At 31.5% G+C, this 27,511-nt stretch overlaps 1 protein-coding gene across 1 annotated transcript in view; it reads left to right on the top strand.

The window, feature by feature from the left end:
* Window positions 1-26,457, top strand: part of LOC118196790 (uncharacterized) — a 468,824-nt gene extending 442,367 nt beyond the window's left edge. The window contains exons 4-5 of the mRNA XM_085807122.1: window positions 20,267-20,414; window positions 26,142-26,457. Coding sequence (XP_085663248.1) covers window positions 20,267-20,414; window positions 26,142-26,409 — 416 coding nt within the window. The 3' untranslated portion in view covers window positions 26,410-26,457. The remainder of the gene's footprint in view (window positions 1-20,266; window positions 20,415-26,141) is intronic.
* The last annotated feature ends 1,054 nt before the right edge of the window (window positions 26,458-27,511 follow it).

The following is a 27,511-nucleotide window of genomic DNA, read 5'->3' as shown; positions in this document are numbered from 1 at the left end:
CTATTTTTGGACAGAGAGAAATGAAGTCCCAAATTAAGAGAAAAATAAAAGAGGTTATAGACAATTAAAATTAGAAGTTTGCTTTCAGATTTTTTATCTTACATATATATATGTATATATATTTGAAAAAGTAACGAAAAAAGTGGAATTGTTAGAGATATATATAATTGAAACTATAATACCGAATAATAATATTTTTATGGTGTTTAAACTGGAAATGTTTATTGCAAGCTTTATGAAACAAACATTAAAAATCTTTAATATCGTTAAAATTAATTCCGCATTTTGCTGAAAACTATGCGTACGTTAAATACCAGCTGTTGCTAACGCTGCTTAAATAAATAAATTTAAATGAATGGTGTGACAATTAGCAATTTTTCAAAATAAATTTTATAATGACGTAGAGATGAAAATTATTGCTTTGGTTATTTGAATATAGGGTTACACACGAGGGTTATTAGATTAAAAAGAGAGATGGCTTTGGGGAGGATTTTATGAGAGAAAACTGGCTTGTATCTGACTTTACACATGGTGAAAAACAGAGAACTAATCATGCATGGAGCGTATTCGCTTGAAATTTTGGCGCGGGTCAAACTCACAGCATTCAGCTGTCATCGCATCTCGGCCACTAATGGGGCTACTCGTCTCTATTAAACGCATTCGTAATTAACAGTAATTTAATTTATAATTTTTTTAGAAACTTGCATTGAGCATTAAAAAATTTCCTTCGCTTAGTCATACAGGACATTAAATTTTGGTTCAGATTCTCTCATTTAACAGCTGATTATTATTAAAAAATAGCCCCGTTTCTTAATCCTAAACCTAATCCTTAGGCGCTTTATTTTATGCTAATATAACAACACGAAAAGTGCGTAATGTAATATTTTAAATTTTTTAAGTAGTTAGGGTATTATAGACTGATAAATATAGTTATTTACGTAGAATGCTGTGAGCATAGTGGTAGGTATTTCTTTATTTCTTTTAGAGTAAATTTCATAAAAAAAATTAATAATCAATAGAAGAGCTGATTGAAAAGTAAGTACTTCATGGATTTCTCACACATAACTCTTCTCAAACATAGACGTATCTGCTGCAGGCTCTTTCAGAAATCGCATAATCATTTCTTTCTCTAATTTTATTTTATAGAAGGTCTGAAACTTATTCTATATCTATAAACATTTAATTATGTTATGGCTTTTTCTAAATATTTAAATATGCATGCTACTATACAAGTATATTTATTTAACGCTAATATACCGCTAGGCATTAATGTTTATTAAAAATTTAATGTTTTGAATCGGTAGAAATGCAAAGATAAACCAAATCAGTCCTATTTCTCTTTGTTTGAATTGCTTAACTCGTTTAAAGTCCACGGATAGGAAAAAGGAAAATACCGCGCATTTCCTATCAATCCGACTGTTTTACTTTTCTTGAAAGGACGCTCAAAGGTCGCCGAAGTAAGATAAATAAAGAAAATATATGAACAAAAATGAAATCTCGATTTCTTTGTGCTTCATCCCCTCGCATTGTAGTCACGTCTGGGGGTGGAAGGAGAGACATCGCATTGCTGTGCATAATAATTGCACGAATGATGAACAAGCTTGGGTTAGAGCTGGACACTTCGCTTCAGACTGCACAATAGGGAACCGAGGCTAATGTACAGTATTTTAGGATGCACGACTGGAATAATAATAAGACTAGCGACACAATATGTCCCTGAGTCCAGCGGCTTTCTAGATAAAAATTCTGCCTTTTTCACCGTTTCTCTGTACACAATTTCTATGAATTTTTATGCTGGAGTATGACGACTGTCAGACTGGTTTGTCAGTTTAATGCATTTGCGGGCGAAAAAGTTTAAGAATCTCCATTATATGCAGATTCCATATAGAGAAAAGGCAATATAATGGAATGTGAAGGTGAAATAAGTATGCATGAACATGAAACTGATCTCATTGTAAAAATATAAAATCAAAATCTGAGTCGAAAATATTCGCTTCTCTACTTTTTCTAATTATTTTGTGTTTGCTTTTTTCTTGAAGCGGTGCGTTCTGAGAAGATTCTTGAATAAAACTTTCTTAGCATTTGGGAATAAAATTTTGTTTCGCCTGCAATGCAAGCCTCGGTTTGTTGAAACAGTTATCACTGCAAATTCAATTTACGGTTGTAAATACTGTTGCGTGCGTACAGGTTCGTAGTAAATGGAATGCACAAGTCCAATGAAAAGTGAATAAAATTTATTATTATCACAACAAATAAAACAAAATTCTTAAATTTCCTCAGATATTCGTACAATATTGCAATATCTCACAGTAGTTATCTTTTAAACTACTCAAACGTAATTCTCTACTGTAAACAACAGCAATTTTCTAAAAACTCTTAAAACAACTGAGCTGAGATGTCCTTTCTCTGGCTTTTCATTTTCTAATCAGCACGATCATAGCCTGGTATTTTCTCTATTTTTACCGAAAAGCAAAAGCTTACAATTACAAGATATCTATTCGTTAATGCGCTTGCACCTGTATTTTAAATTTTTCCGGCTTAGCTTTCTCTTCAAATTCGTCGTATACAGCATTGCACGGGGAAATGAAATATAATTTAATAAGAATTCTATTAACAATTGCAAATTAAATTAATCAATACAAAACCTGTAACAGCACTGAGAATGAACGCAATTTTGTTATTTTTCAGTGATAATCCTTGCATGATCCGAGTATCAAAGCTAATTCATTTTAAGAACAAAATAATATATCATGAAATCTTAAATTTCTCAATGCATTCCGATGCAGCCATTCGAACCCAGATCAAATTACCAATGTTCAGGGATTTCACCGCTCAGCGGTTGCTAGTCCCCATTCAGCACCATAACTTGAAATTACTTTCATAATGTTTCCTATTTTATTATAAAAAAGCATTTTAGTTATAAAAGGCATGTCCAGGATCAATATTTAAGGAAAGGAAATTTATAACCCTCTTTATAGAACACCTGCATGATATTCAGTGAGGTTAAGATCACCAACTGAATGACTGAAGTGAAAGGACGCTCATTCCAAAGAAGAGCACTGTGCGTAGTAGCCTTTATTTGAAATAAGTATTCTTTGCTAATTTAGAAAATTATAGCATATTTTGGCCTTGAGACGAGAAGAAACATGAAGCGTTCTGTGATCTGGAAACGTGTTCATTATTTGAAATCAGTTTACATATGTTTGCCAGTCTAACATTAATTTATGCATTTTTCTTGTTCCCAGGTACTTTTTATAAAAGTAATGCATTTCAGTTTTTGATTCTTCAAAACAAACCAGAAACACCCAGCTCTTTCTCTTCAGTACACATACACTCCGTGTCTCCAGAAAATAGCCCTGCATGACTTTTTGAGAGATTATTGCGTATGCATATTTTGAAGTTTTTATAGATATCACTGTATTCATTAATACCAGTGTTAATTATTCTAGATCAGTCGTTTATTTAATGTCTATATATTTTAACTTTGATTATCATGAGGTAAACACCAGAAAAATAAGCTAATTATTTCTACACCATGTTTCAATACTTCATTTAAGAAATTAACTTTTTATGTCATTATTTTATAATACATGTTACGTAAATAAGTACTTTATTGTTCTTTTGTTTTCCAAAGAAATTGCCTTTTTTATGCTACCCCTGCTAAAACTGCCCCGTAGAAACCCATAAAATTATTTTAAGTGGAATTGGCTTACGGGCACCTGTCTAGCTCTGTGGCCAAATCTCCGTAAAAATCTCCGTAGGCCGAATCTCCGTAAAAACCCATAGACAGAAACCCGCACAACTGTGTAGATACCCGTAGGCCAAATCCCCGTAAAAACTTATAGACAGAAACCTGTAGACCATATCTCCATTAAAAAAACATATAATATGTGTTCTATTCCGTAGGCCAAATCCCCGTAATAACCAGTAGACAAAAATCCATAATCAAAAAACCAATAGAACCATACCGTAGCGGAGTATCCATACATAGAATCGTACATAGAACGGGTATCTATACACAGAATCCCTATAAAAATAATATACAAAAATAGAATTGTAGATTAAATTTTCATAAAAAAACTAGTAATTATAATCATAAACCAGCAGACGTGCACAATTAGCACTGATGAAACATAGAGAACTAAATGGTGGGAAGAGCATGTAGAAAGTTTTAAATAAAATTCAATGCGAATAAACTTAATACTAGAAGCCTACAGGCCCCCGTCCTTCTCTGTGCCTGTTGGTACAAAATTTTAAAAATATTTGTATAAATTCTCTTTAGAAAATTTTAAACTTCCTTTATGTAATTTTGAAAATAAATTAATAAAAAGCTAATAAATCAAAGACATGATTAACAACCACTGAATGATTGATATATATATATATATACTTAAAACATCTAAATTAATTAGTATATTGGAATAAAAGCAAAGCAATTCCTCTAAAAAAAGGGGGGGGGCAGTTTTATATCTACCGTTTCACTGGGCCGATTGAAGAAATACAAATTGCGTTTTTCATGTCTCGAAAGCGCGACTAAGGATATACATTAGATGTATACTATAACATTTTTCTAATATAGGTCTTTTGACACAAAATCGGACTTTTTCTGAATAATTCACTTGGCGAACTTCTTAATTTATAGCAACCTATTTTCCTTTCCTTTTTACTTCCTTGTACGAAGTAAAAAGGAAGTATTGTAATCGCGAAAATTTCAGGCAGCATATTTCAACGAAAATATCCATTTTGACCGCTATCGAATGCAATTTAACGATGTTTTTGCGTGATATCTGTACGTAAGAACAGAATAAAATACTCTTTTCCTTCAAAAAAGTTATAAAACTGCTTTAAAATTAATTCTGAAGAGAATTTTTCGTGGCGTCTGTACGAACGTATGTACGTTCGTGCGTACGTACGTATCTCGCATAACTCAAAAACGAGTAGCCTCAGAACGTTGAAATTTTGTATATACGACTGCTATAACATGTAAATGTGCACCTCGTATTTTGGTTGCAATCGGCCGCACCAAACGTATATAAAGATATTTATATATATATCCACTCTATTACTCGGCTCAGTGATCTCAGTTTCTTTACTCTTATACGTTTGTAAATTGTAAATTTTTTCTTTAAAAATGATTGAATTATATTGTTTTTATCTTCCGGTTAAGGATTTTATGCCTTTGGTAAATCTGTGTGCAATATGTTTAGAATTATCAGCAATTTTAAAGTTGTTTAATTGCCGCTAAGCCTGTTTTAATGGCGGCCATTAATGTTTACATTTGAAACAGGAGACTAGTGGATTTATTGCCAATCTAGAGAAACTTAGTTTCGCAACAACAAAGATAACTTATTCATTTATTATTGCCAATTAAATCATGCTTAATTCTTTCTGTATTTTTTCGAGGAAATAAGCGTTCGAGATTTACTTCGTAATTTTTAATATAGATATTTTGAGTTTTTATGTATTTTTCCTTCTCGCGAAGTAAGAACTGAATTAATTAAATGAGAAATACTCAATCGTCTGTGAAAAACTGTTTCTTTTTTGTTTTGTTTGCTTAATTTCTTTTATGCATAGTTCTAGCTTTATTATAGTATTTGAATAGAACATGTGGCAACGATTAGATAATTCTTTAAATGATATACATTTTGTGCATTCTGAGTTATAATATGAATGAAATATAATACTGTTAAGTAAACCTAGCGCCAGAGTATTGCTATGGTAAACAAAGTGAATTTTAAAGAATGCATTTATTCTATTGTGGTTTATGCGCTGTCGGCGAAGTACTAGGTTTAATTCAATCTTATAAGTTTAAATAAAATGCAAGAAAAAATGCGTATAATTTAATATTCCGTACAAGGAAGTCATGTGGTGTACACATCAGATTTTTTTCATTGTACACTAGAGGGAAAAAAGTCATCGTTCATGCTTTCAAATAATTTTAACAAAATGCGTAAATCGCATTTGGCATTATTATCGCTTATAACGAATACGCCAAACTTCAAAACGGGCCAAAATGTAAATTCACGTATATCTTAGGAAATTTTAATAAAAATCTCTAATTTATTGCAGATATGCCTAAAAATGCATTTACTTTAAGAAGATATTAAAAATTTAATAGGTTACTATAAAAATATTCTTCCAAAAATTTATAAAAAATATTTAAAAATACAAATTTTAAAAATAAATCATAAAAAAATGTTTGAATTATATTTGGATTAAGCCTGAATTTCGAATTCTGGAAGATAATTTTTTAAAAACTACTCTTGCGATTTCTATAAAACTTGGCTGTTTGGCATAATTTGAGTCGTAGAATGGAAATGTGGGAAAAATTGGCATCTCATTTCAGAAAAGTTCGATTTTGTGTCAAAATACCTATATTAGAACAATGTTACATACGTATAAATCTAATACATATCCTAAGTCGCTCAGACAAACGCAAGTGAGAGAAAACGCAAGATGAATTTCCTCAATCGGTTCAGTAAAACGGCAGATACAGCTGCCCCCTCCCCCGCTTTTTTTTCTCTGTACATAAGAATCTTAGTGCAGCTTTCATTTTCACAACCATAGGTTGTAAACATATATGTCCACCTAAAAATGTTTTAAATAAAACAGATAATCATGTTTTCACAGTTTTATATTTAAAATATTGAAATCGTAAAAAAATTGTATAGAATGTATATAATCATTCATTAAACTAAACTGCATGGATCGAATTATAAGTTTTATTAGTTATGAACTATAAAACACTAGACTTCAAATTAATTTTAGCAAAACTGATTTTTTCAATTAAAAAATACTATAACATAAATAATTGCATCGTTAAAACATTTTCTTCATTGCAGCTTATGTCTACGACCAATGATTGTAAAATTAAGGATATATATGTGATAATGTTTTAGATGGGACTATGAAAACCAATTGCATCGTAATCGTGATTGGAGTGGTGGCGATAGAAGACAGTTTGACTCTGTGGCATAGTACATAACTTAGAACTCTTTGAAGAATCACTAATCCTTTGATAATCCCGAACCTCTCTTTATTATCTGTCGATTCTTAACAACTTAGCTTATTGTATATCTTATTACATAACGCAGCACATTGGAGACACTGCAACCCACAATTTTAAACTACGCAGTTACATTTTTCAAACAATGAAGAAATATAGCTTGGCGAAGTGACGTGATTTACTAGGACAGTGAAGGCGCCAAAGGATCGTGCGCAATGACGAAGACGTATGCTTTGTGGCCTAAACTATAGCACGAGTGCAACGTTGCCAGCTCCGTGAACGTAAGCCCGCAGGCACACAACGATATAGAATTCTGGACGTGGCTATTCTCGAGAGGAAAAATCAGAGACAAGGAAAGATAAAAAAAGGGGGTGACGATTAACTAATCGCAACTAACCTTTACATAGAGACTTAAAAATGGAAGAAATTAAAGAGTATTTAAAAAGGACTAATGACAAATTCTTCAGTAAATCTACTTCAAGTGACTTTGCGAATTACTCACAAATTTTGAATTATGAGATCCTGCAAGAAGATAAATTAATCAAGCCTCTTGCTGCACATATTATCATCGACGCACCAGAACTTTATCACCTAAGTCTAACTATTTACACTATATACATTGTATATAATGTATATAGTGTAAATAGTATTTCTTGATTTACTCTCATTTTTACTCTTTTAAAATGCAAAAATACAATTAATCACTTTACAATTGATTTTGTATTTTATTGTTTACATATCCCATTTCTCATTATTATCACTGTATTAGAACATCGATTCTAATTTATTTTTGCATGCAGTTTTACTTATTTCATGATAACGTTTCCACCTAGTCCAATTAGGTTCCGGAATCACACTGTTCTTACAAATCGTCAGACGCATCGTGCGTACAAGGCTGCTGAAATATTTATACTAGAAAATTCTTTGTTTTAGGTTCAAATGATCATTGGATAAAAGCCAACAGCAGTGCGGAATACTGCAGGGAAAGAGTGACTAAATGCAAAAGCGAAGAGGGTGTTCTTTTAATTCATATTAGAAATTTAAAGGAATATTGTGAATTGTCTTTTATATATTACATATATATATATATATATATATATATATATATGTAATATATAATAAAAATAATCAAGATATAGTAATTAAATAATTAAATCAAAATTGACTGTTAAAAATCTAACAGAAAGAACATAGATCAGAACTGGAGCAAAAACAAAATATTTTGTTAGTTGAAAATTCTTTGGTCTTTTACAAGAAGCAGTTAAAAAAAATTCTCAGCAGAGCCATATTTCTGAATTATATCTGTATGATTATAAATTCATGATATAACTCAAAAATAACTGCTAAATAAAAAACAAATTAGATTATTTCAGTAATGTAAATTAAAATATTTTATAATATAAGTAAGAAAAAAATAATGTAAGCAATAAAATAATGTAAAAATTTTTTAAATTATTTAATCTCTTTAATAAAAAATCAGTCTGCTCTTCCATGACTCCCAAAACTACCGTAAAAGTTTAAACATTATAAAATAAAAATTTTTAAATTTGGCAATCAAATAAATAATTGATTAAATTAGAAGCAGTAAGCTGAATTAATATTTTTAATCAGTCTAAACTGGGAAATATTTCAACAAGTACAGGGGTTAAATTTAAGAAAAGCATTAATTTATTCGACAGATTAATGTCTAGGAAAACGTGTTACAAGAACTCAGAATCCATCCACATTCCATTGGTTAAATTCAATGCAATCACCTACATTATTATTTTTTTAAACATGCAGAACCTAAGAAAAGGCAATATTGCTAAAATGCTGCACCAGAACAAAAGCAATTAAATTTTTAATGGCAAAACCAAGGGAAACAAAACAAAGTTGCTTTTCTTAAGAATAAAAGGCTATATAGCCTAAAATGGAAAGTATTTCCAAAGGCGAAAGTCCTTTATTTCTTTGAGCATGTTCCATGTGAGTGGAAAGAAAGAAAGCTGACGTTATGTATTGAATCGACTTGAATAATAGGGTAGCAGCCAGACAAAATGGAAAATAAAAATTCCAGATCTGAGTTGAGTGATAAAGAAATCGCTTGCAAAAGTGAAAAATGAAAATGATAGAGGATGTAAACGCAGTGATAAAATAAGTAAATTTTATTTTAGAAATGAAATGTTCGAACTTCATAAAAAATTAAGCAAAACTAAAAATAAAACTAAATTTAATTTTTAATTATTTTTAAATAAACTGAATTCTTATGTTTTTATTCCAATTCTTACTGTTAGACTGTTAATGTGCAATTGGGATTTAACTATTTAAATACATTGGTTATCATTAATTAAAGATCATTAAAATGACGATTACTGAAAATGTTACACATAGAATTTAATGAAACTGACCCACAGTATGCAACACATTGTAAGGTATAAAACAGCATGAAAAGAAATTACCAGAAAATTAAGATATTATAAAAATTAGCATATGTATAAAATGAACAAATCGGATGTATCTGCCTTCAATATAATGTTTTATGTCCCACAGAAGCAATACAATATATACAGAGATGTACGATGCTGTCAATTTTGTGGTCTATCAGTTCCATAGGAAGCGAGAGCCATTGCTTTTGCAAAGCATTTGCAGGAGTGGCAAGGGTCTGAAGAGGAGGATTGAGAGCAAATTTTACACGTCTCTTAGAGCATCCCAAACATGATCGCTAGGATTCAGATTCGGTGATGCAAGCTGGCCACTCTATGCACTGAACTGTTTGCTGCAGAAGATAATCATTCACGATGCGAGCCCTGTACGTTCTAGCGTTGTCGTCCTGTAGCAGAAATCATCACCTATTGTCCATACATAAGGGCGTACATAAGCATCAGGGATGTCATCGTCATAGGCCTAAGCATTCATGCTTCCACAAGGAAAGACAATGAGATTTGTGCTTCCATCCAATGCGACACCACCCCTCCTCAGAGAACACAGACACTGCCTTCTCCTTATGCATTTCATTCACGGATGTATAATAGAAGATAACAGGTTCCAAGTTCTCTGCAAATCAAATAACGCCTAGTATCACTTTGGAGGCAAAACCTGAACTCATTCATAACGAGAATAACCCTCCACTGATAATCCGTCCAGTGGATACGTTGACGTGCCCACTTTAAACGTTCCCTTCTATGACTTTGATGTGAGCGTCACGTAAGTGCCTGGTCGCCTCGCGTACGGACCTCCTTCGTGAAGTCTTCTTAAACAGTTGACGTCGACACCAACCTTCTGATGGCTGCAGCAAGGGAGGATCTGAATTGATTCGGAGATAATGTTTTATTCCTTCGTGCGCATAACAAATGTCGGTTCAGGCGCGGTGCGCACGCATATCTTGGGTTCCTGCGAAACTCTCGCTATCAAAGTATAAGAAACTTGACAATTTTCGAATACGTATTAGTTCATAAAGTTGGGATTTTGGAGAAGTCCATATACAAGAGTTGTAACAGCTGAAGCGTGACATAAGTGAAACACAAGAGTTCCGTAACACATATCATGATGAAAAAAATGAACCAACAGAGTCTATTTGCTATTCCTAACCGCCGAAAGACCAAATCCGGCAACGAAAACTGAAAGTGCTCAGTAAGTGCAACATTATGCATGTTATAAAAGAAATGCCAATATTGCCAAAACGCTAATACACAATTAATCTGATATAAGCAAGAGTTCAAAGCAATTAAGTGGGGCGCGGAATTTACAGAAAAAGCACCAAAAAACACAGGATCAAGTGTGGTATAAGTACTGATACATATATAAAATGAGAGTTAAAATATAATTGCATGATGATGAACAGTATTTAAGTAATATATCTTATTACAGCCATTGGCCTATAAGCTCAGAGTCCATAATTAAGCTGATTTGATAACCCGTGTATTTCTTCCAGAATTTGATATAATGCAAACATTTTGCCAAGCATGTCATTACAGTCTTTTAGAGCATTCATCTTACTTTTAAAAGCCTTAATAATTCGAGGGATGTTTAACCCCGATTCCTTCTAATATTGATCCATAACTTTAAATAATTCAAAGAATCCTGTTTGGTCGCCCTTACTAGGGATTCTAGTTGCATTACTAGGCATAACATTTTGTTTTTTAATTTTTGGGTTAACAGCAGCAGCAGGTATCATGACATCTGGTGCAATGTTTTCATTTTGCATAGCGTTAACTTCAACAGAAGCTGGCTTCAAGGTTTGTGCATAACTGGCCCCAGGTTTTACCATGGAGTTTTTAACGTCATTATTTTTCTTTTTGTAGGTAGGAAATTTAGGACATCCCCTATAGGATGATGTGTGAGGTCCAGAACATTTCGCGCCTTAAGGGAGTATCTATAGGCCCCTGGTGATCACAATTGCCAGTTCTGTGGAAACCAGCCCACTTACACACCTTGATGCAACATGACAATTCTCTGAAAAGTGGTTCCACTTCTGGCAATTGTGACACTGGGGAACCTGGTTTTCGGCAACATACTTTTCAATTTTTATATGAAATAACATTAGATATTCAACATGATAAATACTCTCAAATATTTCATCAGGTATAATCTGGGCTTGTAATAATGGCATAAGAGCCTTTGTCTTGTATTTCGTGAGCTGCATTACTTTGTGCACATTATACCCTAACTTGGCAACTGAGTCTTTTATAATATCAACATTTGATATATAATGGGAGATCTCTTAATAAACTTTTAACAGCCTTTTTATGCCTGGAGTTAACTACGTAGTGCTCAATTGATTTTTCCAAGAAAAAGCTGCTGCAAACTCTGTGGTCATCCGGTGTAGCCGGTTCAACTTTCAAAATTCACCACTGAGGCAACCATAGAATTTGTTATTAGGTAGCTGCCTAGATAATTCAGTTAAAAATGAATAATAGTTCATGCTTTCTGGTGGTCTCACCATTATTGGGGGAGCTTTAGGCTAAGCCGGCTGCTGCTGCTGACCTACGCCTGCCTGATTACCATTAATTACATTAATATCCGTAACATTAGTACTAGCACAGTTTACATTAGGATTTAACACATCAGCATTATTAATAACATTAGTAACAGTATCTTGCACATTCAACATTTCAGCATTATTTTCATTTGAGTTAATTACATTATTATCATTATCACATGATTTATCATGAACATCTAGTTTAGCAAAGGGATTTTGCAGCGAGAGCTGCGATTTAGATTTCACTAATTTTTGACCTTTCGCCGTTTTAGTCGGCTTTTTAAATCCTGAATTATTCTCATTAGAACTACATTCACTATCACTAACAACATTTTTACGTTTAGAACTAGCACTGGAATTTACAGGAATAACATTAGAATTTACATAACAAATGTCGGCCATCAGCGCTCGTCCTAGCGGTTGGCCGTACTTGGCTGAACCTCCTGCTTAGAAATTATTGCTAAAGTCTATGAACCACAGAAGGACTCACATAAGCTCTCCATCTGGCTACTTCTGTCTGACTTTGTCCTGCCTCTAGTCTCCCAATAACTCTCCATTGCAGTTCTTCGGGAAAATGATGTCTAGAGGTCACTTTTATAAATTGGCTGTCCCAGATTCTTATCGCAGTATCACAGTGAAATTTGCAGGCTTGCTCTGAAACATACAATTTTATGCTCCTCGCAGATGATGCATTTCATTTGCAGCGCAACTAATTTGTATACCGCAGTTTTACTCAGCAATTCTTATTTAATAACATATTCAAATGTTATTACGGATTTGCTTAGTTTTGAACGAGTTATTGCTATTTTTGTGAGGTTTCCTTAATTTTTGGAAACCAGTTTATTACATCTTGATTATTTAGATAACCATGCGTGACTTAATAATTTATAATCTTAATTTTGAAATTTCTAAACTCTTGTTTATATATATAGAGAGAGAGGGAGAGAGTATGTATGCATGTATGTATGTACTTATGTATGTTTATATGTTTGTCCGTCCACCGTCTCCACAAAATCCGTTATTTTTGCAAAAGTTTGTCGTAGACAAATATCTTTAATTAAAAAATATTTTAAATGATGCAAAGATTTCTGTTTTCCTGTTTTAAAATTAATACTATACATTATATAAAGGAAACGACAAATTTTAATTATGCAATAGCTCATTTATTCTTCGTTTTAACTTATGTGTAGTAATAACTTTTCCTGGACTGCGTCATTTCTAGATTCATCCATATCATGTGACTCTTAAATAACGAATATGACGTAGCTGATTAATTACGTAACTTAATTTTTTCTGAACTGAAACCTGTCTTTTAATAAACTGCCATACTGGACAACTACGCCACCTCGCTTTCTGCACCTCAGCCCAGTTAGACTGTTGCTTCCTGCTAGTTTTCCTGTCGCAACAATACCAAATGCTCTGGATTACCAGCACGATTAGTGCGCCAATTTGTTTGTGGCCGCAAAATGTTAAACTACAATAAAAGAACTATGATTTACATCTGCTACGACGGAGTCTATTGCATCCACAAGACTTCAAGTTTTATTCTTCATTACGGATCATCTATATGTGCTTTATATAGATGATCCGTAAGGAATAAATCTACGTCATTCCCAAATCATCACACATGTATAAATATGTATTTGTATGAAACTTAACTTTATATACGAGCTCTATACTTATATTTAGGAAAATTTTATACTCGTTATGAAAAACACAGAAAATTTGACTTCCCCACGGCAAAACCTGACCAAGATATTTGGTCAAGATACTACATTCACGGATCGCATTTAGGGACCGTACACAAACTGAAGAAGGAAATGATTGCAAATATATGTAACTATAAGTATAATATCAGCTTAAGAAAAAGGTTTCTGACGTTAAGAGAGTATTTCTTTCCATACAAAGTGCCCCATGCTCCAGTCAAGTATGTTTTTAAATAGGCATATTTTTCAATTTTCGAATGTGAATCATTTCGATCGATAGTGCTTTCAAATGAATTCCAAAATTAGTTCCATTATTTCGGGTCTCCTGAATAGGTTTGATTATTAACTTAGGAAGTTTAATTCAAGTAATTGAAGATAAATTTAAGCTATCATTCAATGTGCTTAACAATTTTTCAGATGTAGGCGCGTTAGTAAAAGTTTCTAACTGTTTCAATAAACGTTTCAGTTTGTTAGTATATCTAATACATTTTTCCTGGTAATCAGTACTAATGTTTCAAGAATAACCTTCAGAAGAATAGTTATTCTGGAATGTTGCGCTTGAGCTTTACATATGCTTCCTACATATGATTACATATGATGTAACTTTTTTCAGTATAAGATCCGAATAAAACAGTCTTTTATTTTGAAATTGACAAGCTCCAGTTTTTTTCTGTAAAATTTTTTCTACTCCTCTAAAACTGAGTGTAGATGAAATGAAAGTAAAGTAAGAAGGAAGTATTTGGAGCAAACAATAAGTGTTGACTTGTGAATGGGAGTATAATTTCAAGGTGTATTGTACTCAGAAACGTTTTTAATAACATTCGTTCTCTGTAGTTTTTGTTAAATATATTTTTGGCAATTTATAAGTTAAAAATCCAAATATTTCCTTTTTCTATCTTTTTTTATGTTAAAAGAGTTTCCTTATGATAAATTTACAAATAATAAGCATTTCGCCTAATTTATTTAAATAAAGGATTCAGAATTTTAATTACTTATATATTTTAAAAGGTAGTTTAAAAGGTTTTTAAAAGGTAATTTATTTTACATTTACCAGAATTAATTGCATTAAGCAATTAAGAGTGTTAAAAGTTTCATTTGATCATGAGCAGTAATACCAGAATATATTGAAACGGTATATAAAACAGTACAAGCCAAATCTCTCAAGCCCCAAAGACTGTTAGTAACCCAAATAAACTCTCCTAATACTACCTGAATGAAAACTTTCTGACCCAAGGTCCGTAGAAGAACATGTTAGCTCACTTGGGTAAACAAACGAAAAGCCAGGGACTCGTTCAGCTGTGACGTCATTGAAGTTCGCTATAGCTGCTCGTAACAGTAGTTTCGAATTTTCTTTCGAGATATTTTCAGTTTTACATCGGAAAAATAAAAATTCTAATACTTGAAGTCGAAATATATATGCCTCAAGTATCATTTACTGTGTAGAATAAATCATAAGTACGAAAATTTTCTCGAGTAATTTATTGTTTCACCAGAAATTTTCCGAATTTCGTTACGGAATTTGCTATTCAAGATTGAGCTATTTATAAAGTTACTCATTTTAGCATGAGCAGAATGAATACCCACATTTTACAAGAATTGGAAAATATGTAGTATAGAAATATTTAAATGTTAAAATGGAAGAAATTGAAATTAAGGCCATTTATTCTGTACCTAACTCTCTGCCCGGTATTTAAAGCCGTAGTAACTTCTCCGTAATGTCTGGAATCTACTTTGGCTATTTAAATTTATTTATATTCTTAGAGCCTTATTTCGGTCTGATCGCTTCTGCAATTTTCTTCAGAATTCCTTTCTTCAGAATGGTTTATGTTTTAAATAATTATCTATTCAAAAGGAAAGTTATAAAAGTAAAATGCTCACTTGTAATCCTGATTGAATATTGTTAATCATACGATGACATCGATTGATACGATGAAAATAAGATTCCGATCTAGATTCATTAGATTCTTTTACATTAGCAAACTGTAATATATACTAACTTAAACAGTACAGTAACTTGAATAGTAACTTAAACAGTACAATAACTTGAACAGTTCTGTATTTTAAAAAGTAGTTAAAATAGTCAAATAAAGTTTCCCTAAATTTAAATGTGGCAAAGTAATTTAATTTTATTACATATCCCTTTTTTATAACTTAAGTTTTCACTTTCGTTTATGTTCCTTGACCGTTCCTATTTAAATGAACATAACAGAATGTATAGAATTTTTTACATATATTAAAGAATCAATGAATTTAAGTAATATGAAAACTTAAAATAACTTGCACCCCTGTTATTTAAATATTAAATCCCTTAATTAAAATTTAACATAATTATCCCTATTTAATATAACATCTTATTAGTTTAAACATTAAATCAATACACACTATAAATTTCTATACCTATGAAACGACGCGCTTTGCTGATCATTTCTTTCTTTTTCCTACCATATTGGTGCATAATGCAATTGAGTACTGGCTACCAGTGATTATGCTATATAAATTGAATAATATTTGAGATACAAAAGTGATTTTCACAGTCGCGTACAAATTTACAGTCAGCTTAAATCAATGCAAAAGTCTATATTAATTTGAGGAGGGAGAAATTCAGTGACTTAGTGACCAACAGAGAGCGAGAACGAACTTCCGTTTGTTTACCCCAAGTGAGGTAATCTTTTTTTTTTTCCTACGTACCTTGCTTCTGACCTATCAAAGCACTAGATAAGTGATATGAAACAAAGCAACATATAACTGATATTTAGAAGGATAGTGTATGGTAAAAGGTTTGAGGAAAGATTGTTTGAGTAAATCGGTTAAAGAATTATTTCAGGAACGATTTCCTCAAACTTATGAGGAACCCTAACATCAACACTGGATGATATAAAAATTTTATTTAGGTATTCGCCGTGAATAATTCATTTGTTTGTTCATTGTTGAAAGTTTCTGTCGTGACATTAAATTTACGTGACTACCTTAAAGGGATTTGCGCGAGCTCAACATTATTGAATCACCTTGCAGAAATAATGAGTTAGCATAAGTTTTATGTTCTATGAAGTATTTTTTACTTTGGTATTCCTCTGATATGATTGTCGCACATGCATAAATCATAGCTGTTAATTGTTCTAGATATTGATTTCTATTGTATAATATTATTGCAATGGTATAAAATGTACTAAAAATTCAAAATTTAATTTAACACTAAGTCTTATAAGGCCGCCTTATAAGTAATATAGCATGCTCATAAAAGACAATCTTCATATGTCAGATTAGAATAAGTTTGAGCCTAAACTAAAAAATAAATTAGTTCCCTCACATTTTAGTTTATTTTCTAAAGGAGAAATTCACAGTTTAAATGTTTAAAATCTTTCTATTCAATCTTTAATTTACAATTAAGTTGTAAATTAAAGATCGCTAATATCAACAAAATCTTCAGTTACTAAACAGGAAAAAAATTTTTACCTAATCTCAATCAGTTGGAATTAGCAAATTTCTCTAATATAAAAATAAGGAATTTCTGTAAAAATAGTGTCAATTTTAAATAACTTTTGGCTGAACACCGAGAAATGTATAAAGTCATTGGAATTTCTATAAAAAGGCTATGATGTCAGCTAGATTTTAAGGCGTTTTCAAAATTGATACATTATATGGCGTTAATTTCAAATGAACGAGAACAATGTCTTTCGAGAAACAAATAATAACCATTTCCATTAAGGATAACTAACCTAATATTTCGAAATACCGAGCCATTTGATTTGAAATGAAACGGATGATAAATTTTGTTCATGATTAAAACACTAGTTGTTCCCTAAAAATCTCCAAAGCTGTATTATATTTTTAGATAAATAAGTGCAGAGTGGTTATGAAATACCTTTCTCGGTTTGAAGGCATCTACAGCTAAAAATAAAAACTGAATGAAACCAAATTTAATACTCCACTAGCGGCAGAGTAGTAAAGTCGCTGAACACTGGTACTTCGGTCCGGGGTTCGAATCCCGGCTAACGGGCTGGCTTTATGGTCCTTTTCATGGTTTCCGCCATGTGTAAACGTGTATACAAGCTAGTCTCTCTTACAAAATACTCCATTAAGATATTCATTCCCTTAGACAGAAATCCCTCCAGGGCTTTGCCGTAATTAAATAAACTAAAACCAACCAAATTTCATATACAGACTTTCAGGATCGAAAACGGGTCAATAATTACAATGAATGCTCGAAAAAATTAAATATGCAAAATTTCATTAATCGTTCAGTAATAAAAAAGGTGAATACAAAAATGAAAGGCATACAGTACGAAATACACAAAAACTAAACTTTTATTAATCAATCCTGAGCCACGTGCAACATTTGTGATCTTCCCTGTGTATAAGATATTGCATCCGATGAAAAATGTTCTCTAATGCTGAGTGTAAACTGTCACTTTGGATGCATGCAGCAGCCCATCTTATATTCTCTTTCAAGGAACACAGGTTTGTAATGCCACCACAACGGATTTAAAGTAACCACACATCTAAAAGTCACACTGTGCAATGGCCGGCGGCCATTCCGTTATAAAATATTGGCTGATAACTTTTTCATTACCGAAAAGGTGAAGTAGAGTTTCCTGTACTGAACGAAGAATATGCGATAATGCTCCAAACTATATAAAAGTTGTCGAATCAAAGAACTGTCTTTATTGAAAATCAGGAACAGCAAACGTTTGCAGCATTTGCCGATATTTCTCACCAGTAATGGTTCAGGTAACAGGAGCTATAGCAGTGATGTTCTCAAATAAAATATAATTCTATCATGAAACTGACTATGAGTCCACACCACACGGTTACGCTTGCAAAATACAGTGGCAATTGATGGATTACTGTGGGCCATTCAAATATTCAAATTCAGCATGTATTGATGAAACTATTGAGTTAAAAATGAGCCTCATTTCCATACAATATTTTCCATGGCCAGTAACTGTTGACTTCCATTCGGGCGAGAAATGTTAGTACAAAAGCGAGGCGCTTATCATAACATGTCGTTTTTAATTCTTTCACATGATTGATATTTATAGAGACAGAAATGCAGTGCTAAGAATTTTCTGACAGTAGCATAAGGTACATACGTTTCGCGAGCTATTTCACGAGCACTTGGATCATTACTAGTGAGTGATCGAACACTGCATTGACATGTATCGTTAGATACTACGTTTTGTCCTTTTCCAATTCTAACTCCTAGGGATCCAGATTCCTAGAATTTTTTAATCATACCTGTCTTTTCTACAACATATATTGGACCGTTATGCAGTTAATAAAGCATTGATATTTCCCTAAGGATCGCAGCAACGTTAGATTCTCTTGTGTAAAACAATACAAATCAACACTGAATCAAAGAACTACTTACTCAACATTCGCTGTCTCATTCTGAAAGGAATGAGTGGGATTGCTGTCTGGTAAGCGCTAAGAAGAGCGCTAATTAGAGAGCTTTATTCAAGATTTTCTAAGATATATGTCGTGTATACGAGCCAGTTTCCCTTAGAAAGTCCTCCACGAAGGCATCCCTCCTCTTACGCAGATAGCCCTCGAGGCTTTGCCATAATCACACACACACTAAGATATATGTCATTTTATATATTGGCCCATTTTGAAATTTGGCATATTTATTATAAGCGATAAGTCAAATATACTTTACTCACTTTGTTAAATTTATTTGAAATGATTAACCATGCCTTTTTTTTACGCTCGTGCACAGTGAAAAAAGGAAAAGTAAAATATATGACTATACATTAAGAAGTTCGCCAGGTAGTGCACACTTAAAAAAAAAAAAAATGCGTCAAGATAAATTTTTAAATTTCTCCGTAAATTTCGCAACCAAATTTTACAAAATTTAATATTTAGGCATGATTTGAGTCGTGTAGAATCGAAATATGGAAAACAAATGGCATGTAACTTCAGAGAATGTCCAAATTTTGCTTCAAAATACCTATATTAGAACAATGCTATATATAAATCTAATGCATATCCTAATTCGCTCTTCCGGGACATAAAAACGCAGTTTGAATCGTCAATTGGCCCAGTAGAACAGGAGATATAAAACTGTCCCCCCTTTTTTTTTTTTTTTTTTTTTTTTTTTTACGTAGGGTACATATATACTTACATTTTTTATTCCTGTTTCGAAGCGTTAAGCGAGAATTGTCAGTTTCTAGGAAAAAAAATGACTAATTTTCTTTATTTTAAATAATTTTAAGATGAATTTCTTTTTCAGTATCTGTGATTTTAAATAAGCATATAATTTATGTTTAATGTTTTTTTTTTTTTTTTTTTTTTTTTTTTTTATAACTTTTTACATGCTTGCCCTTAGGCACTACACGGAAAGAGAGGGATGCCCCGTGGAAGTCTGCTTAAGGGAAACTGGCCCGTATCCACGTTACACATGGGGATAACTACGAAAACGCCCATGCAGACAGCTCGTTCCCCGGGACTCAAACCCCGGGCCGAACTACCAGTGTTCCGCGGCTTTTACCGCTCGGTCGCTGGTGGGCGTATAATCGATTAGCGATATCAAATTTGATGTTTTGTAATGTATTTAATCCAGCCACATTTATGTATTTAATAATTTAAAATTATTTTTTCCAGATTATCTGAAATATGCACCTTGCATGAAAAATGTATCAACAGATGAGAGAAAGTGTGCGAATCAATACAGAAGGCTAATTAACAACCACAGAGAGGAAACTGGGGACCAAGAAATTAACGTAAACGATAAGCTAAAGAAGCACTGCTGGTTAGTAATGTGTTTTAAAAATTAAACATTGTAGTTCTTATAAGAATCGCAAAATTGCTTTCTTCAAATATGAAATCGGCCTAAAATTTACAGCTACAGTTCATTAGAATTTTCACTCTAAATATACATTGAATATTGAGGTAATATAATCAGCAAATTTGATATTTGAAACAGCTCTTTAATTAACATGGCACAGATTTTCTTTTTTATTATTTCTGATCTGATAAGTGTATATATGGTAAATATTAAAGTCCAAAATTCTACTAAATTTTCCTATTTTTTTCTAAAATTCTAGGCATTCTATTAACTGTCTTTCGAATTTCTCTTGTGTCTCGTACTGTATGTGAAATCATTTGCTATGTTTACCAAAACTTTGTGAATTATTATAAGAACATCCAGGAGACAATACCTATTACGGTGTAATGATTTTAAGTAGTGAACTGCATTTTTGCTGAATTTTGAGGGAAAACTCCTTCTAACAGACGCTTGTTTACACTGGATGGTCATCAAGAATGGATATCATCTTCGAAATTGAAATTTCCTCTCTTAAATTTCTCAAATCGCCTTAAAACTGCGTCATTAGAAACGGCACTTTGTCTATATGTAGCACAAAATTTGCAACCAGTTTGACTAGCACTTTTCTTTCCTTTTTTGAAATAAAAGAGCATAACATGATAAAAAAATGTTCATGGGTTCTTCATTTTTAGCTCCACATTGGGAAAAATTACTCAATAATATACGCAAGAACTAAGCAACATGAGCAGAAAAAAATCAATTTTTAAACATACGCTTCATCCAAGATCAAAGCGGCTTCAAAGCTTATTAGCAGTAACAAAATAATAAGAAGAAACTGTGCTTTTATTGAAAAAAAACTGCAGAAATTTTTGGATGACCCAATATTTTCTGGCAAACTACAGGTGCTATCAAGTTAGTTAGCTTCTTTCCTCCTTTAGCTCTACGCTGCTGATTATACATTAGTCCTCTACCCTTAAAACATGAATCCTGTTTAGAACGGCAGCAGTAAATCTTAGTAATTTTCAGCAGCAATAATGCTAAGCCATCTAAGCAAAAATTGAAAAACTTTACAATTTTTGTTATTTTGTTGTTTCTTACAATTTTTGTTATTTTGTTATTTCTTACAATTTTTATTTTGTTATTTCTTACAATTTTTATAATTTTGTTATTTCTTACAATCTTTGTTATTATTATTTTGTTATTTCTTACAATCTTTGTTATTATTATTTTTTTGTTTGTTTTGTTAAACTTTACAATTTTATTATTATTTGTTATTTATGCTAAAAATTATTTTGCTTATAATTTTTGTTAAAAATTATTTTGTTGCAAAATTTATGTCTGTTCTCTATCTCCTGTTCTACTGGACCGACTGATGACCACTACATTTTAAAATGATCATCTTTCAATTTCTCGATAGAAATATTTAAATCTTTTTATATTATGTCATTTGCGCAACCTATTTTCTATTGTATTAAATATGCGCACATAAAAATATATTAAAAACTGGTTACCGTTTTATTTATCAAAATTTAAGTTTTTAAAGTAAGTGTTCTTTTATTCTAAAATTTAGTGCAAAATTTAGGCCAGTTTAAGCGAGATCTATTTTTTATGTTTGGACTTATTTCACTTAGTTTTAACTGTAAATTAAGATCCACTTTTAATTCTGTTTTGTACTTATTTTTCAAATATAACATGGTAGAAAATCGTTATTCACACTAATATGCTGTGCAAAAAGGCAATAAAAATTTAATAGCTTTGTTTGAAATGACTTTAATTTTTTTTTTTTTTTTTTTTTTTTTTTTGGTTCAGCCCAAAGCTAACAAGTATTTTTTAAAGCTTCATTTCGAGTTCGATCACAGGAAATTTCTATCAATTGTCGTTTTTCTTCACGAGATAAAATTTCAGGTACAGATGAACAAAATGGATATCTAATCAAAGTTTCGTTTTCATGCTGAAATTATTTATCAATCAAAAAACAATGATTTTTAATATCAGAGGGTTAATTCTTAGAAAACTTTCTAAAAATGGTAAAAAGCTTAAACTCTTTGATTATTAGCTCGAATTTTTTTAATGGTAAACAAATAAACACTTTGTCTTTGTGATCCTAAATTTAATTAATTTAACTTTTCAAAAATATCAGCTAAATATGCTAAACTCGTCAAACGTAATTCACTAAATAAATATTTTTGCAATTCAAATTTTGAATCACAGAGGAAGATTTGAATATCTGATCGAAGTTCAAAAAGACGATTTAAAATTTTGCTCTGGATATCCACCTTACTTCGAAATATAAAAAAAGCGTTTTATGTTCACTACCCATCTCTTGGCATAAAATCGCAAATATTCTTGAGTTTAAAGCTCGGCTTTTGATAAAATTAACAATTTTCACAGCTTGATTCAAAACGATTCCTCCTTCGCCGGGAATCGAAACACGGACCTCTGAAATACCGGTTCAGTTCAGTGTGCTGACCACTACACCACGAAGGCACGCTAGGAAGGTGGGAGAAATACCTTATAAGGTTACTGTTGTTAGTGAATTCATATCCAGAAAACACAGATTTTCAATATATTCCTTATTGTCGCTTATAATAAATAGAAGCATGATGAAGTTACAATCAATTTTCATTTTGCTTTTTCCCTCTGAATTTATTAAATACCTTGGAATTTAGAATTTACATCATCAAGCGCGATAAAATAATAATCGAGAATATCGAGGTCTTTGATTGAGTAATTTAAATATTTGTTACTATAACAGTATCTTTTTCATTTTCTGATCATTTTAAGATGATTATTGAAATTCACGTTTTATCAGTTTCATTAGTATAATCATAGATAGGTATTGCATTTGCAATGAAACAAATATTTTCTTTTACAGAGTAGAGTATTGCGTAGTGAAGTAATTAAAATACATATTTATATGCACATATCTGATTTGATTTTAAAGGAAAATCATTGAATAAAGAATTTCTGAAGGGACATTTTAATCAAGCTGCTGCTAGACAAAATCTATGCATTATATATGATAAAACAAAACTCAAACGCTGCAATTAGATATGCCATTATGCTTTTACATGGGTTGTTCTTAAAAAAATGGGATGGGCAAGAACAGTTTTCTGAGATGATTCATTCATTCGAATATTTAGTTAAATAGCTCTTTTTTAAATGCAGATAAAAAGCTGGAAGAAAGGAAAGAAAAAGAAAACTCATCATTAATGTATTTGAGTGTAATTTATTTTCGCAAGCAATGAAAATTGAGCTCGTAAATTATTGGATGAGAATAAAATATTCATTCGAAGTTAAGAAGCATAAAATACGTATTTTTATGACCTCAAATTGCCACAGCGATTATTCCAAATTAAGGATGTCGTATTACGGATGCAAGATCTAGCTATGAGAATATTTTCAAACTGAAAAATATTCGCTATATATCTTATAGAAATATCAGTATTTGATGACAGATTATGTAAATATTATAATAGCTTTTCTTCTATTTGATTACCAACCTTTCTTTTAATTCAGATTTTCTTTAAATTTAATTGATAAAGAATTCATAAAAATTCAAAATTATATCAGAGACATTTTCACTTTTATAAAGCAAAGTAGTATTGATTGTCCAAAAACGATGTACTGTTATGAAGTGATTTTCATCTTCATTCAACCACCTGTAGGAATTTCAAACTCTGGCTTTCTAGGACGTTCGGTGTCTTTCAGTATGTACAAAATACAGTTCAAGATAATTACAACACTTTTATTATTCTTTCGAAGGCATATTCTAAGAATACAGCTGTGCATCTCTTTATTTACACTCTGATTTTAGATTTGCAAATTGGTGAAATAAATTATTTATATTTATTTTATTTCTGCAAAGAATAAAATAAATTATGCACTATTTGCAATATTTTTGCCCTGAATAGAAGCAGATGTTTTTCCTCCTTGTTTTGTTCTGTCAGCAGCCAGTATCTGGCGCTTTAGTAATGCTCTTACAAGCCTCGATATTAATTCTTCTGGCTTCTTGTTGTGGTGATAACAGTAAATAACAACTAGACAGGGCCACTGTGACTATCTTCAGGGTACTAACAAAGGATTCCTGTTAAAAAGTTATCATAAACCTAAAAGTCCGTCTCGATGAGTTTATGTGCCAGAAAGTTTCACATACTGAACATGTGCTGCGCTGAAGCTAGCGAGTCACATTCCTATGTGTATTTTTCAATGAGTAATTTGGCACTGACGTTTGTGTAATATTTTGCATGTGAAAAATGTGTAAACTGCTTTTGGTATATGACATTTTATGCATCACCCAGTAAACTATATTAAATTAAATATATAAACAGCTACCTTTTCCTCTCTATATCAAATATTTCAGTGCCTTTTACAGAACTATCGCCAAAGATATAGCAATTAATCCAAATAAAATATCTCTAAATAAATATATAACTTTAAAGCATCCAACTTTAATTTTGCATAAACTATAATTTAAATTTTACACAATTTAAAAGATCAGAGATTCAGCTCTTTGGTAACAATAAGATGACGTTTTATAACTTTGTAAGTTAGGCTTTCATAAAATTGTCGAACTGCACAATAATTTTATTATCTAGTAGAAAGTTTAATTATAATAATTTTCCTCACATTCATATTCATTTCAATATCTGGCTCTCATTATCACGGATAACTTTAACATTTTCACGGACACGCATATTTTTCATAAAAATATAAGCTCTCAAAAAACATCATAAATGTACCCCAAAAATATCAAAGTATTCAAAACGAATTGTACTCATAATACCCATCAGATATACACAAGGCATTTTCTCCGTCCCTTCAGCGTGCTTGCGTGCTGAAACTTAAAACATTCCGACTCTTAATCGGGAGGTCCGGAGTTTGAAACCCAGGGCGGCACTGCGGATTTCTTCAGTTTCCTAACATCGAAAAATTCTTGAAAGACTCCACAAGTGGCGCCCGAACTAAAAGGTGGGGGGGGATAAGTCGTCTCCATCAGGGTTTGCCGAATGGGTCCTCTGAACCCCAGTTGCCCTTTAAGAGAAGGATTTTATGACGTACTTTCTTCCTCCTTTCAACGTGCTATGTAACTGGAAGCATGTCCGAGCATTGTACATTTTTCATTTTTTGTGCATCGATATAACCTAATGATTCTACTAGTTCTAAAACTGGAAAGTTCAAATTGTTAAATAATTTTATTGGAAACGTATTTTGTTTTGAGATAATTTTACATTCTGTAGAGAATGATCCATCAACTTTATCATGAATGAATGCTTTCTGCGGGAATTCATTAAACTGATTTAGCAATCAAAAGATTGATATAAGCCATTATAATTAAAAATCAACCTGATATATTTCTTGAAACACGTCCTGTGTGTTGAATAGCAAGCGTATAAATTTATAGCTGAGAAAAAACTGGTTTCATGCTTATGTTAAAAACTGAATATGAATGTATTAAAAAAATATTTGAAGCAGTAATGTAACTAATTTTCATGCTACAAGCCATTTTTTCAGCAATGCCAATTTTTATAATGCGTTTTCTATGTCAACTTCTATTCCTTATTGCTACAATTTAGTGTCATGTTCAGTTTTTGTTTCCTTGAAGATTTTTCACTCGAGTTAATTGCTTAAAATAATGTGTATTGATTTCTCTTCTTCTTAGATTACTTATAGTTTATACATATATTAATATCACTTTTTATTTTATTTCAGTGCTTTTACTGAACTCGTGGAGTGCCAACACGAGCACTTATTGAGAGATTGCGGTCATCATGCCGATCAGTTCTTCCAGAGCCAATTAGAAAGAATGTCTGGGTCGCTCATAAACGAACACTGTGCTCTATTTACTCACGGCTCCAATGCATGCATTTTCAATCAAAACAATGGAGACAGTGTGCTTTCAAAGGATTCTATTGTGTATCAACTATTCATTATCATTGCTGCTTTTGTTACTGCACTATTGTTTTTTATTCAGCGATGACATTAAAATAATATGTTTTTCTCTATACATGTCATAAATTATTTTGAAAAAGATTGCATTGTTTTCTGTTAATGTCTCTTTTTTAAAGACTTGTTAATACTCAGATTGCGTTTCTGCACAAAAAAAAAACAACAAACATTAGTTATAAATAAGAAGACTTCTAATCAAACTAGAGAAGTAGAAAAACTATCTTTTAAGAATATGCAAGCGTAATAAATTTTTAAAAAAATCAAACCCTCTGCCTTGGAAAGTTTAACAGTTCTTTCTTGCCTTACTTTCGCTTTTCTAAACATTATGCATTAGGGTATTAAAAAAAGTAAGTTTTAAAACAGAATAAACTAAATTCAGAGAAATATGTTTTCGTGTTAAGGAATAAAACGTAAGATGTTTGTTATACATAAGACAATGCAAATTAGAATAACAATAAGATGACGTTTTATAACTTTGTAGGCTTTCATAAAATTGTCGAACTGCACAATAATTTTATTATCTAGTAGAAAGTTTAATTATAATAATTTTCATTATTATAATTTTATTATCTAGTAGAAAGTTTAATTATATATAATAAATATTTCATTATTATAATTTTATTATCTAGTAGAAAGTTTAATTATATAATTTGTCAACCTGTGACTTAAACAAAAACTAAAGCTTTGTTTAAGTCACAGGTTGACAAATTATATTTAAATACAAGCTATTGCAGATTTCTTTTGAGTTGAACAATCTGCAGCCATGCATCTTCTGCGAATCTATTCTGAGATATATGAAAATTTACAAGGTAGCTTTTGAAAATGATACCATATTGTGTTATTTAATAATTTCTAATGTATACAGAAGTCAAACATATATTTTAAGGATCCAAAAATATTTGTATATTTAAGTCATTAAAAATGTTCCAGAATTCCAAATTTCATTATTGGAATGCAACACATAGCAAAATTCTCAAAATATATTTTTGACTAATATTAATCAATTAATAAAAATAAAATTATAATTTACACTGAAGTATATTTTATAAAATTATAGAGCGGTTTGTGTATATGTGGGAAGCAGCACATCAAGGCCACATGTAGCCTTGTGGTTTAATTAGGCTGTCCCATAG

Source organism: Stegodyphus dumicola, chromosome X1, assembly GCF_044657685.1.
Source record: "Stegodyphus dumicola isolate Sdum_Otavi_A_Nest chromosome X1, ASM4465768v1".
Taxonomy (NCBI): domain Eukaryota; kingdom Metazoa; phylum Arthropoda; class Arachnida; order Araneae; family Eresidae; genus Stegodyphus; species Stegodyphus dumicola.
Note: the sequence above shows the minus strand (reverse complement) of the source record. Positions and strands in the feature narration are given on the sequence as shown.